General features: G+C 43.6%; 1 protein-coding gene across 1 annotated transcript in view; it reads right to left on the bottom strand.

Moving 5' to 3' along the window:
• LOC132887957 (collagen alpha-1(XXV) chain) overlaps positions 1-8,024 on the bottom strand; it is a 344,762-nt gene extending 336,738 nt beyond the window's left edge. The window contains exons 1-2 of the mRNA XM_060923795.1: positions 7,386-8,024; positions 7,215-7,284 (exon numbers count right to left, since the gene is read on the bottom strand). Of these exons, the coding sequence (XP_060779778.1) occupies positions 7,215-7,284; positions 7,386-7,682 (367 nt within the window). The 5' untranslated portion in view covers positions 7,683-8,024. The remainder of the gene's footprint in view (positions 1-7,214; positions 7,285-7,385) is intronic.
• Between the last annotated feature and the right edge of the window lie 6,414 nt (positions 8,025-14,438).

A 14,438-nucleotide genomic window follows, 5' to 3' on the forward strand; every position in this document is an offset into this window, starting at 1 on the left:
TAACATGGGAGCAGGGTGGTGTTATTTCAAAATGTTTTTCTCTTAAGTTCAATATACTGGCTCTGAGCCAAAAAGTAAGACCACATAAACTATCCTTCAAGTCCTTTAAGCTCCTTATTTGGGTTGTCTGAGTCCCATATTAGACGTGAGAAGAATATAATAGTTCAGTATTCAGAGTTTCCCACAGATGTGAACTGTGAGGTTAGGGGTCTTCCTTTTGTAAAGACCCAGAACACAGCACTCACCTTCTAGACATGGCCGAACTGACAGAGAATGACCTCTTGTGGGAATGAGCAATGCAAGAAACTCCTTTTGGAGTAAACGTGGTGGGGGCTAGGAAGAAATATACTTTTGTGTCTGCTTGAAAACAGAGAGGTCTTTTTTTATGGATCACATAGTGGTCATGGTTACGTGGAAGCAACTGAGTCATAGATGGGGGGCCACACAGACAGAGATACCACGCTAACACGACACAACTTTATGTGACATATTCTAACACAATTATGACTTCAGCCAGCTTTCCAGATGCTTACTTAACCTTGTCAGCCAAACTAGGGAGTGATGATGACATTTATGGGTTACTCTCCACCTCCTTTCCATCTGTACACTTTAAAATTCAAATGAGTAATCTGACAAAACAATTCACAATGTCACAATTCAAACTGCAGTTTTCTATCTGCTGCAGTTGCCAATTCAGAGGCTTGGCTTTTGCTACTGAAGCTGTCTATTAACAACGCAGATAGTATAAAAATCTTCAAAACATACAGTATTTTGACTGCAAATTCAAAAGGCAACCTTTCAGCGGTACAATGACATTTAAAACTGTGGAGCCATTCTTCCAGTGAAGTGGGGTGCAACCACGTGTGTTGTGGCTCTATGAACCGCCGCATGTGCCTGGAAGCATCGTCTGTGGTAGGAGTCGAGAGTGAGCTCTCTCCCTCCTACCCTCAGATTCCTGTCTACTATCCAGGGAACGCAGCCAAGAGTCAAACAACAGCAGCGACAAACAGCCTCTTTGATTTGAAAGGGTTTATTTTTTATATCTCTATCTCTCTCATTCAATTTATCTTCTTTTAATATTTCAATTCTCAGGCTGATCTCTAATAATCAAGCTTGTTTTGTCCTGCTATCCCTCCATTTCTTTGTCTTTCACTCTTATTACTTGAGGAATGAGGTCATGCTCTCTTACAGAGCAAAGAAAGGCAGCAATCCTGACAACATACTGGACGTACATGCATTCATACAAACATCAAACTTATGATGAGAACAAAAAGTTAAATTGTCCATTTTGCGCCATATTTAACTATTTACATTGAATTTCAAGGTAATTGTATCTTTAATCTGTCAAATATGAAGTGGCATGTTTGAATCAGCCATATTGCATTGTTTTAATAGAAAATACATATTACTTAATACCATCTCAAATATCATATCAAAGTTGGAGAACTCTTCTTTCAATTATAGCTTATATTCTCAGTTTTGCGGCACGGTGGTGTAGTGGTTAGCACTGTTGCCTCACAGCAAGAAGGTTCTGGGTTCGAGCCCCGTGGCCGACGAGAGCCTTTCTGTGTGGAGTTTGCATGTTCTCCCCGTGTCTGCGTGGGTTTCCTCCAGGTGCTCCGGTTTCCCCCACAGTACAAAGACATGCAGGTTAGGCTAATTGGTGACTCTAAATTGACCGTAGGTGTGAATGTGAGTGTGAATGGTTGTTTGTCTCTATGTATCAGCCCTGCGATAACCTGGCGACTTGTCCAGGGTGTACCCCGCCTCTCACCCATAGTCAGCTGGGATAGGCTCCAGCTTGCCTGCGACCCTGTACAGGATAAGCGGTTATGGATAATGGATGGATGGATTCTTAGTTTTTGTGCTTTTCTTACAATTACGTTGATCTCTAAAATCTTTGAAGGTCTCTTTACTGTTTTATCTCATACACATCACATAAACATTATTCCAGCCATAATTCTAGATTTTGCTCAGTAATATATCAAACAAAACAAAGACTTAAAATGACATGTTTTGTGTTTAAGTTTCTTTAACATTCTGCATACAGTTTTCTCCAAAGGTTTTTGGCAACAGTGCACTGTGTTCGTTCAAAATTAATCATAGAAAACCACAATGTCACATCCACAATACTGACAAATTGCACAGAGTGTTTAATTTTCACTGTTTGTCTGCTTTCTACTGAAATTGCAAAATATGCATGCTGTCTCACTATTTATATGCTTGTTCAGGAGATGAGACTCATTAGTTCAAATGTTCCTCCATACCACCAGGACCATTTTCAGTACATACAAGGTTTGCCTTTCCAGTGGACTTTATAAACCACCAATTCACTGCAACGTTCATTTGATCATAATTCCCCATACTATAATTGGCATCCATCCCACTCTCTCCATCTCTTTCCCTTTTTCACTCACATGTTTGTACCGTATACACATGCAGCCGCCTTCTTGTGATCTACAGCTGCTGGCTGGCGTCTAACCAGTAGCAGCTGGCTCCTGTCTCTAGCTGAATGTTTGTATCGTTTTACCTGGCAGCCGGTAATTCTTCTACCCCCTCACTGGGAGAAAACACACGCAGCAAGCTAAAGTCCACACGCTTCTTATTAATTACCTGCCTAATTGTTTGGAACAGGCTGGGGACTGCAACAGTTAGACTGACAAGGTCAGCCAGTTGAGCGAGAGAAAGAAATCTTTTATTAAAATCTGCAGTACACATATTTCATCGTAAAAATTATTAATCCTACTCTTAAGTTTTACTTTAGGTGTTTGGGTTTCAGTAGTTCATGTACTGTCCTTGCTTGGGAATATAGACCATATATAGACGGTGGCTATCTTTTGGCGAATTCCTGAACCCTCACTGTTTTGTGGGTATCACCACTGCAGAGGAATATTCATAAGAAGAAGAAATGAACCATGAGGAAAAAATGGCGATAAAGATTGTATAACAAAAGTAGACGGCCTTTCGATTTCATAAAATCAGTGAAATTTAGTTCCCTCTGAAATTTGATCATTGTGATATATATGTTTATTTTTGTAATATCTTTTAAAAAAACAGGCCATTCTGTGGCTGGGAAGTTATTTAATTTGAGGGGGTTACTGAGCAAATAATGTGCATGAAATTGCTCGCTTCGCGCAGTCAAGCAGACAGAGGAAGTCCGTGTGCGCATGCGCAGGTTTACCTGCTTCTTCTTCTTCTTTTGGGCTTTACAGCAGCTGGTATCCAGTGTTGCATTACTGCCGTCTACAGGTTTACCTTGACCATGCACTGACAGTTCCATCATTCTGTCACTAAACGAACAGTTGATCACACCGAGGTGCTCGCTGACCGCCGATATTTATTAGTTTCGTCCTGCGTTTCCTTTCCTTCGCAACATAACATCTTTTCTTCTCGATTTCCGTTACTGTAGTCGGTCTTTCACGTTTCATTCACACACTCACGTCCACCATTTTTCTCTCCTGTTTCAAATTTGTATCCCGCAATGCCTTGCGTGAACGGGGGAAGCCCACCATGTGATGCATGATGTAGTATCTTGAATTGGGTCGTGGTGAAGCAGGAAAAAATAGCGGAGAATTTAAGGCCATGTGGCCTTAAAATAGTTTTTTTTTCTATTAAAAAAACGAATAAACTTAGAAGTCTGTGATTCTAATTCAGTAGCTTTCGGTCCATGAAACCAAAATATTTGGATGTCAGGGAAAATTCTTTTTATGACCTACACTTGAAAAATCCGAAAGACAGTCTACCTTTAAGACAATACCAGAAAATGAGAAACTTTGTCTTGCCAGTAGACATTCCTGACTATCAAAACCAACACCCACTTTCAGGAAAAACCACAGAAACAGTGGGAAATTCCACTATAGTATGTCCCCAGCACATCTGACCTGCCAAGGTTTTTTGAAGCATTACTGAGAGAGAAACATCGAGAGACATGTTGAGAGAGAGATGGTCAGAGATATAGGGAAGGTGAGAGAAAGAAAACCGTGGTGTTTCAGTATAAAGGGAACTCCTCCTGGCTGACAGCAGTTTTTTTTTTTTTTATTAAAGATCCCATTAAACAACAGGCAGCTATTTGGAATGCTGATCACAATGTGGAGATAAATGTACAAAAAACCAGAGAGAAGCCTAAATCCTGAAACAGTTATTCTTTCGCTTACACAGATTGGTAACAAAGACAGACACAATGCTGAAATAATAATAGATTTTGAAGGAAACTGTGTATTCTTTCAGTAAAAGATGCACAAAGCCCTAAATGACCTTGATGCCCTTGATGCTGTGCATCTTTCAAAGTCCCCTCTTCTCTCTCTCTCTCTCTCTCTCTCTCTCTCACACACACACACACACACACACACACACACACACACACACACACACAAAATCATCTTCCCTGTCTCTTTCTCTCTTGGTCTGACTTTCTTTTTTTCCTAACTTGAGCAATTTCTGCTCAATCAGCCTTGATTTAAAAAAAATAGACAACTTGATGATTCATACTAGGAGAGCTAAGAATCAGTCACAGACTGTGTTTTACCACAGTACTGTTCTACGTTAGTGAATCAACCACCACTGAAGACAAGGGAATTAAAGTTCATGGTCTGGATGTGTGTATGTGTGCACAATATAAAGAACTGCACCAGCAAGCCTTATAAAACTTATCTCCAAAATCACTAAGTTCTTTTGGCAGGGTGTTAGGAAAGTTAATTTGATGCTGGCGTGTATCATTTGGTCTGCAATAATTTCTTTTTGCATTAAACAGACACCCGGTAGGCAAAAAATGAACAAAATATATATGGACATTTTGAACAGAGGTGGCCAAATCATAATTTAGACTTTTATCCATGCCTGTAAATTAGGACCTAGTTCCCACCTCACAGACTAAAGGAATGCATAATAGATTTTATTCTATCCACATTTACTGGAAATGAGCAATTGTGTGCTCTGATTGGCTACTCTAATACTAGGCTATCATTTCATATACTGTGAGTAGAGAAAAACAAAATGGCAGAGCGCATCAAGTCAGATATATCACTTTGTTCTCAAGTATTTAAAATTAACAGAAATAGCTAAAATAATATAGTTTTTTTTTCCCCAAAAATATTGCCTGTTCCACCCTCCAGCCCAGTCAGTGGCAGTAATCCACCTTTAAGTTGGTTTGCCAACCACCAAAAAAAAACCCTAAAGAAGAAGAAAAACAAAATGGCGATGCATGTTGCTGAACCAACCGAGGACGAAATAAAAACTCTACTCGAAAACAAAACCCACAAAAAATACCACAAAAAAAGCAACAAAATATGGAATTTCATGGCAAGAACGTGTCTTTTTTATTTTTTAAGAATTATTATTATAGCATTTTTCACAAATTGCTACTGTCATTTCGCCAGTTTATTTACATTCTAAGCGGAACTGATTTTGTCGGACGTTTTGTATAAAGTTTTTATTTATCGAATTTGCAAAAAATAAAAATGCTCTGTTTCTCATAATCCAGTGAATATGGACAGAATAAAACAGTCATTCCACTCAATTGAGTCGTACATGGCTTATCAGCTCATGTGTGACTCGATTTCGTGGAATAACTGTTAAATGGATCATAGATTTATAACTAAAGCTTAACTATGGTTTCAAAATTGTGATCTTCATATATGCTTCTCTTACATTATTTCATTCTTACTCCAAACAGCCTAATCAAATCATGTTTGTTAACTGGTGATCGTACAGCATCAAACTCATTCAACTTTTTTTTTAGATACCAAGAATTTTATATATATATATATATATATATATATATATATATATATATATATATATATATATATATATCCCATTTAAACTAATGTAATTTACTCACATGTTAGGAGAACCCTTTCTCACCATTCATCTTCCTATCAGATATGTTCAAAATTCCTCAACTTTAAATCTTATTTCTAGGTATGTGTGTTTCCATCTACTGGTAGAAATGTGCATCTATATGTGCACTGAGACTTTCATTTCTTTTCAGAGACTGTCTGTGGTCACTTCAGCTTTCCAGCAGTGATCCCACAGGATGGACCGTACACTGTGGAAATCTACTGTACACACTGCAGGACAAAAGAGATGAAGGATGAGGGGACGTATACTACAATGACACCCCACACCCCCTTCATAAAACTTCTATATAGAAGGGTATTTATAGAAGTAGAAATACATGTGCATCAATGAGAGTGGGAATGAGAGTATAGTGAACATGCAAGGAGTAGACATAAAGAAAGTTGGTGAATTCAAGTACCTGGGGTCAACTGTGCAGGAAAATGGGGGCTGCGATAGTGAGGTGAGAAAGAGAGTGCAGGCAGGGTGGAGCAGTTGGAGAAGGAAAAGTGAAAGGTAAGATGTATAGTGAGACCAGCTGTGATGTATGGATTGGAGACCGTACCCTTAACGAAGAGACAAAGGTTTGCGATGGGAGTGACGAGGTTGGGCAGGATAAGGAACGAGCAGATCAGAGGGACAGCACATGTGGAGAGCTTGGGAATTAAGCTAAGAGAGATGAGACTGAGCACATCCTGAGAAGAGATGCAGAGCATGTTGGAAGGAGAATGTTGAGGATGGAGCTGCCAGGCACACGAAAATGAGGAAGGCCAAAGAGGAGATCCATGGATGTGGTGAGAGAGAACATGAAAGTGGTAGAGAAGGATGCGGAAGACCGGGAGCGATGGAGATGAAAGAGACGCTGTGGCGACCCCTAATCAGGAGCAGCCAGAAGAAGAAGATTTATAGAAGTAGAATCAAGACAGCTCTTCAGAGCATCCACCTGTCTGCATGTTTCAAACACGTGTCCCTCACACACTCTCGAGTCAGATCCTGCCATCTATTTGTTATTCAGCTGTTTTGTTTGTAGAGGATGTTCAGCAGAAGAAAACGTCAATCAGCGCCCCACGTGGCACATTAACGCGCCTCATTTGCCAAAAGCATCAACCAAAAGAATGGAGCATTTAATAGCGCTGCTGAAACACCAGGCAGGTCAAATTTCCAACTCAGTGCCTTGAACTAGAAGTTTCTGAATCAGCAGTGCGCACTAGTGCGCTTTGATAGACTCACATACAAACTGATTTAAAAATAATAATAATAATAATGGGGGGGGGGGGGGGGGGGGGCATGATGTGCGTAAAACGCCCAAGTCCTAGGCTAATATCCTGCATTGCCCATCTACACGACAGAACATATAATAGTGAATAAGTGTGCATTACCTGGTGGGCAGTTGCATTCAGGTGAGACTTGACGTGCTGTCCTGACGCGTGCAAAATGTTCGTAGGAGCGCTATGGAAAGAACAGAACCCAAAACCAAATGGTGGTGTATTTTCTTATTTGGGAAACTGATTTAAGAGAGAGAGATGAGAGCATTAGTGCTGCTGCCTTACCTGTGACAGAACCTCGTCCACTCTGTCCTGTACCATTGAGTTAAACTCGTCTATGGAGACCTCAGCAAACGGGTGTAAAAGCCGCTCTCCATTGCTGCTTTCTAACTCGAGCATTCTGTTCTTTATGTCACCGGTTTGAAACCCCAAGAGGATGCAAAAGGCGACAGCCGCGACGGAGAAAACAAACGGGATGGCACCGGTGATGGCGCGGAGATAATGCCGCTGGCCGCCAGAACCCGAGTCGCTCTCCATTTTCACAGCGCATCTGGGCTGATGTGCGGCTTCGGAAGCCTTCATAACTCTCTTTCAACCGTGCAATAGGCTACTATGTAAATAATCACCATGCAGAAGGACTCGGACTGTTAGAGTTCGACGCGTCCGATGCTGAGAGCGACGTCCGGGTCCGCGCGCGCGCAGCTCCGTCTAGCGCGCGCTCAATTCAAACCCAACCTGATAACCGGATAACCTGCGCAGAGGCTTCTGGGAGCGAGCTGATGGACTGGACAAAAATAAGAGTCAGTGAGATGGCGTGGCCAGACGTTACGCATCCATACTTGGACAGGCGCGGCGGCGGAAGCTTTAAAGCGCACGAGGGTTTGCGCGCGCGCTGAGCAGAGCGCAATGCATTCCACACGCTCCGTTCACACAGCACCGCGCGCGCCTCGGAATGACCGAGCCACTCAGTCATCATCATCATCATGAATCCTCTCTCCACCCATATGCATCACTGCATATCATCCGCATCTGATTTCTGCGATTAGATCGCAAACGTCAAGTCAAGTTTATTTGTATAGCGCTTTTAACAATAAACACTGTCGCAAAGCGGGCGGCACGGTGGTGTAGTGGTTAGCACTGTCGCCTCACAGCAAGAAGGTCCGGGTTCGAGCCCCGGGGCCGGCGAGGGCCTTTCTGTGCGGAGTTTGCATGTTCTCCCCGTGTCTGTGTGGGTTTCCTCCGGGTGCTCCGGTTTCCTCCACAGTCCAAAGACATGCAGGTTAGGTTAACTGGTGACTCTAAATTGACTGGAGGTGTGAATGGTTGTCTGTGTCTATGTGTCAGCCCTGTGATGACCTGGCGACTTGTCCAGGGTGTACCCCGCCTTTCGCCCGTAGTCAGCTGGGATAGGCTCCAGCTTGCCTGCGACCCTGTAGAACAGGATAAAGCGGCCAGAGATGAGATGAGACGACATGAGGAAGAAACCTTGAGAGGAACCAGACTCAAAAGGGAACCCATCCTCATTTGGGCAACAACAGACAGCATGACTATAACAGTTTTAACATGTAGTCAGTTTCGTTGATGCTATAAACCCCCCACTGATGGAAACCCGAGCGCAAAACCGTTCACGACAACCGCAGTCCTAAAGTCAGCAAGTCAACTGCAGTCCCCAGCCATAAAAGCACCACTGCAAGAGTCCAGAGCGTCCTCCAGGCGCGACCCCTAACTGTCCATATGGGGCCATCCTCCACAGGAGCGATGCGATGAGATGAGACTCCAACCAGACGTAGGGCACCAGGATGGATCAGGCAGGTCCGAGGAGCAGAAGAGGTCAGCATCTCGATCCCAGGACTGACATGATTGGGGAGACAGAGAGAAAACACAGGTTGTTAGGTATGTCCAATGTCACCTGAATAAGTAGGAACCGTATACATATTCTGCGTTCTACGTTCCGACTCTCACCTATGGTCATGAGCTTTGGGTAATGACCGAAAGAACAAGATCGCGGATACAAGCGGCCGAAATGAGTTTCCTTCGCAGGGTGGCTGGGCGCTCCCTTAGAGATAGGGTGAGAAGCACAGTCACTCAAGAGGAGCTCGGAGTAGAGCCGCTGCTCCTCCACATCGAGAGGAATCAGCTGAGGTGGCTCGGGCATCTCTTTCGGATGCCTCCTGGACGCCTCCCTGGGGAGGTGTTCCAGGCATGTCCCCCTGAGAGGAGGCCCCAGGGAAGACCCAGGACACGCTGGAGGGACTATGTCTCTTGGCTGGCCTGGGAACGCCTCGGTGTTCTTCCTGAAGAGCTGGCCGAGGTGTCTGGGGAAAGGGAAGTTTGGGCTTCCATGCTCAGACTGCTGCCTCCGCGACCCGGCCCCAGATGAAGACGAGACGAGACGAGACAGTATACATATTGCACTGAGTACAAGCAGGGACTCCAGCAACTAACTATGACAGCATAATTAAAAGGGAAGAGCCAGAAGGTAAGACAGGCATGAGGGAGCCCCGGGACATAAAGCAGCCACACTGCACCATCAACAAACTCGAGTGAGCAAACGAGTGGAGGACTGACAGCATCCATACATCCCAGTTTACCAAACGCTTCTGTTGTGCTTTCTATTATAGAAGGGTGCTTTGCAAACAAGACACATGCATTAGCTAAATGCAACCCTCTGACGTGGAGGAAAAATGAACTGAAATAGATATTGACAAGGTCAATATGATTGCTGCTAGAAACATTCATTCATTTTCTGACGGTCGGGTGTTTGTTAAGCACACAAGTCAAACCAGCCTATATACCTGCACAAAACTAACTTTTTAATTAAAATATTTTTCCAAAAGAAACTCATTTTCAGGTGGTGTAGTGGTTAGCACTGTCGCCTCACAGCAAGAAGGTCCTGGGTTCAAGCTCAGTGGCCGGCGAGGGCCTTTCTGTGTGGAGTTTGCATGTTCTCCCCGTGTCCACCTGGGTTTCCTCCGGGTGCTCTGGTTTCCCCCACAGTCCAAAGACATGCAGATTAGGTTAACTGGTGACTCTAAATTGACCGTAGGTGTGAATGTGAGTGTGAATGGTTGTCTGTGTCTATGTGTCAGCCCTGTGATGACCTGGCGACCTGTCCAGGGTGTACCCCGCCTTTCGCCCATAGTCAGCTGGGATAGGCTCCAGCTTGCCTGCGACCCTGTAGAACAGGATAAAGCAATTAGAGATAATGAGATGAGATATTTTTTAAAAAGAAACTCGTTTTCAGGTGGTGTAGTGGTTAGAACTGTTGCCTCACAGCAAGAAGGTCCTGGGTTCGAGCCCAGTGGCCGGCGAGGGCCTTTCTGTGTGGAGTTTGCATGTTCTCCCCGTGTTCGCGTGGGTTTCCTCCGGGTGCTCCGGTTTCCCCCACAGTCCAAAGACATGCAGGTTAGGTTAACTGGTGACTCTAAATTGACCGTAGGTGTGAGTGTGAATGGTTGTCTGTGTCTATGTGTCAGCCCTGTGATGACCTGGCGACTTGTCCAGGGTGTACCCTGCCTTTCGCCCGTAGTCAGCTGGGATAGGCTCCAGCTTGCCTGCGACCCTGTAGAACAGGATAAAGCGGCTAGAGATAATGAGATGAGATATTTTTTTCAAAGAAATTCGTTTTCAGGTGGTGTAGTGGTTAACACTGTTGCCTCACAGCAAGAAGGTCCCGGTATTTGAGCCCCGTGGCCGGCGAGGGCCTTTCTGTGTGGAGTTTCCATGTTTTCCCCGTGTCTGCATGGGTTTCCTCCGGGTGCTCCGGTTTCCCCCACAATCCAAAGTCATGCAGGTTAGGCTAATTGGTGGCTCTAAATTGACCGAATGTGTCTGTGTGTCAGCCCTGTGATGACCTGGTGACTTGTCCAGGGTGTACCCCGCCTCTCGCCCATAGTCAGCTGGGATAGGCTCCAGCTTGCCTGTGACCCTGTAGAACAGGATAAGCGGCTACAGATAATGGATGGATGGAACTCGTTTTCATGCTGAAGCATATTAAACAGTAGCCTATCTAAACCACTGCACTGTCCCTCCATAAACGTCAGTCACTGGGCTAATTCATGAATAACGGACTGTAGAATAAATTATGGAAATGAACAGCAAGAACAGCAACACTAATCCTAATCACCTGGTGTGCGAAATGTGGTGGTTCTCTGCTGTGAAGTTCAATGTGCTTGCTGCAGTTTTTTTCGCAGTAACCTTAGACAGCGATTTTCAAGGAGAAGCTGGTGGTTGGAACCCATGTGGAGATGCCTGACATGCATTCACTGTCTTCCTGCTGCCAGATATGTGGCCTGGACTGACCTCTATATTGGTCCCACACTCACCACAGAAACTCAACAATATGGCAAAAAGTAAAGGATGAGTGAAATATTTTGGAGGCACACAATATGTATCACAGTATTTATTTATGTGGGTTTTTTTTCTGAGGTTTGATATCAAGTTGATAGACACCATATGAAGGCAAAACAACAGCACCTTATTTTAAAAGGCCTATGAAAAACCAAGTGCTTTTTCTTATTTAGAGTTTACTGTCCATTGGTGGTCTATATTGTCCCAAGCAGTTAGTGATCTTGCTGAGCACTGTGGTTTGTGTCTAAGCTCTTTACAGTCAGTGTACAGTAAATCTTATTTTTGATGACTCAGGCAACTGATCAGGGATTGTGATACTTAAACGTGTATCATCACATTATTTTTCTTGGTAACAGTCCCATATCATACCCAGCCAGAATCTGAAGGTAGGCACCAGGTAGGGTGTATAAAGCACAGTAATAAGGGCGGTGTGATGGTGTAATGGTTCACACTTTTGCCTCACAGCAAGACGGTTCCAGGTTCAGACCCCACAGCTGATGGGAGTCTTTCTGTGTGGAGTTTGCATGTTCTCCCTGTGTCTGCATGGGTTTCCCCAACAATTGAAAGACATGCAAATTAGGTAAAATATACCCAGTTGCACAAGCCAGTGCATGCCAGTCCCAAGATTGGACAAGGTTACGTCAGGAAGGGCATCCGGTGTAAAAATCTAGTCAAGTCAGGACAAGTCAAGTTTATTTGTATAGCGCTTTTAACAATAAACATTGTCGCAAAGCAGCTTTACAGAATTTGAACAACTTAAAACATGAGCTAATTTTATCCCTAATCTATCCCCAATGAGCAAGCCTGTGGCGACGGTGGCAAGGAAAAACTCCCTCAGACGACATGAGGAAGAAACCTCGAGAGGAACCAGACTCAAAAGGGAACCCATCCTCATTTGGGCAACAACAGACAGCATGACTATAACATTAACAGTTTTAACATGAAGACAGTTTCGTTGATGTTGTAACTCTTCATTGATGGAAACTTGAGTGCAAAACTGTTCATGACAACTGCAGTCCTAAAGTTAGCAAGTTAACTGTAGTCCTCAGCCATAAAAGCATTACTGTAAGAGTCCAGAGCATCCTCCAGATGTAACCTTCAACTGTCCTCATGGGGCCGTCCTCCACAGGAGCAATGTGATAAAACTCCAACCAGACACAGGGCACCAGGATGGATCAAGCAGGTCCGAGGGGCAGAAGAGGCCAGCATCTCAATCCCAGGACCAACATGTAACTCAGAGGGACAGATTGGGGTGGGGAGGGAGAGAGAGAAAACACATGTTGTTAGGTATGCCCTAAAAATGACACAAGTATTAAATCTGTGTGGTAGGCTCGCAGAGACGAGAGTCTTGACATCAGGCATAATACACAACAATGGCATGTTAATATGGTTAAAAAAATATCATGACCTGCTCTGGCTGGATACTTGATTGGGTGATGGGAGCACACTCCTCAGCAATGATGGGATGCAGAAAAAAATCTATGCCAAAGGGGTTGAAAATCAATTGGGGCTTTATCCTGTATTCTTCCCCTATATGCAATGAATCAAACATAGAATGAAACTGTATTGTATTTTTTTTAATGTATTTGACTCAACAGTTATTGTAAATTCAAAACAGTAAAAAAAAATGGCAAGATGTCCTTTTAACCTAAAGCAGTCTGATAATTATAATAGGGTTTTTTCACCATTTGTAAAATAATGGGGAATTATGTTTTCATTGTGTTGAACTCCATGTACATGTGTGTAACGTATAATATGTCATTGTATGCTGCATATTGTGTATAATGTATACATATAGTACGAATGCATGGTGTATACAGTCCATGAAGTTCTGTAGTGTCCTTGTTGTTTGTTTGTGATGGTGTGCCCTTTGTGTTAAGGCAGAGATGGTCAGAGCACAAGTACTCCATTGTACTTTTAATACAGATGAACTTGAATTTGAGCATGAAAGTCCCATTACTCATTAGAGAAGGTATGAACAGAAAAAGTTAATGAGTCTTCACAGAGGATTTCAGGGGGAACTTGATGTATAGAGTGCAGATTGATTTGCTGTGTTATGTTGAATTCTTGGGTTGAGCGCTATTTCTTGAAAGATGTCGAAGCACAGGTATAAAATAAACCTGCATAATATATCATACATTAATTTATCTGCAGTAACGACTTTATCTTGGTCAGGGTCATGGATTCAGAGCCAATCCTGTTAAGGTGGAGGAATTCACCCTGGATGGGACATCTGTCCATCACAGGACACCGTGCACTCACACACATTTATGGGCTCTCATTCATACTTATGGGCTAATCCACTCATCTACCTCATGTTTTGTTGGACGATGGGAGGAAACCGAAGAACCCGGAGGAATCTCACAAGAACACAAGAGAACGTGCAAAACTCTGAACAGAGCTCAGGATCCTGGAGCTGTGAGACAACAATGCTTCCCACTGCACCATCTGTGAAAGAAAGAAAGAAAGAAAGAAAGAAAGAAAGAAAGAAAGAAAGAAAGAAAGAAAGAAAGAAAGAAAGAAAGAAAGAAAGCAAGCACAACTTTATTCATCACACACTTGTGAAATTTCCTCTCTGCATTTAACCCATCTGAAGCAGTGAACACACACATGCACACACACGTGAGCAATGAGCACACACACATACCCAGACCAGTGGGCAGCCATGCTAACAGCGCCCGGGGAGCAGTTGGGAGTTAGGTGCCTCGCTCAAGGGCACCCCAGCCCAAGGCCGTCCCATATTAACCTAACCACATGTCTTTGGACTGTGGGGGAAACCGGAGCACCCGGAGGAAACCCACGCAGACACGGGGAGAACATGCAAACTCCACATGTTCAAACCCAGAACCTTCTTGCTGTGAGGCAACCGTGCTAACCACTACACCACCATGCCGCCCCAATGTAACATAGTATTAGTTAATTGTTATAACACACTACTAATATAACATTAATACTATTGTTATACCATTAGTTAAATGTTAATTTTAA

This window comes from Neoarius graeffei, chromosome 1 (assembly GCF_027579695.1).
Source record: "Neoarius graeffei isolate fNeoGra1 chromosome 1, fNeoGra1.pri, whole genome shotgun sequence".
Lineage (NCBI taxonomy): Eukaryota > Metazoa > Chordata > Actinopteri > Siluriformes > Ariidae > Neoarius > Neoarius graeffei.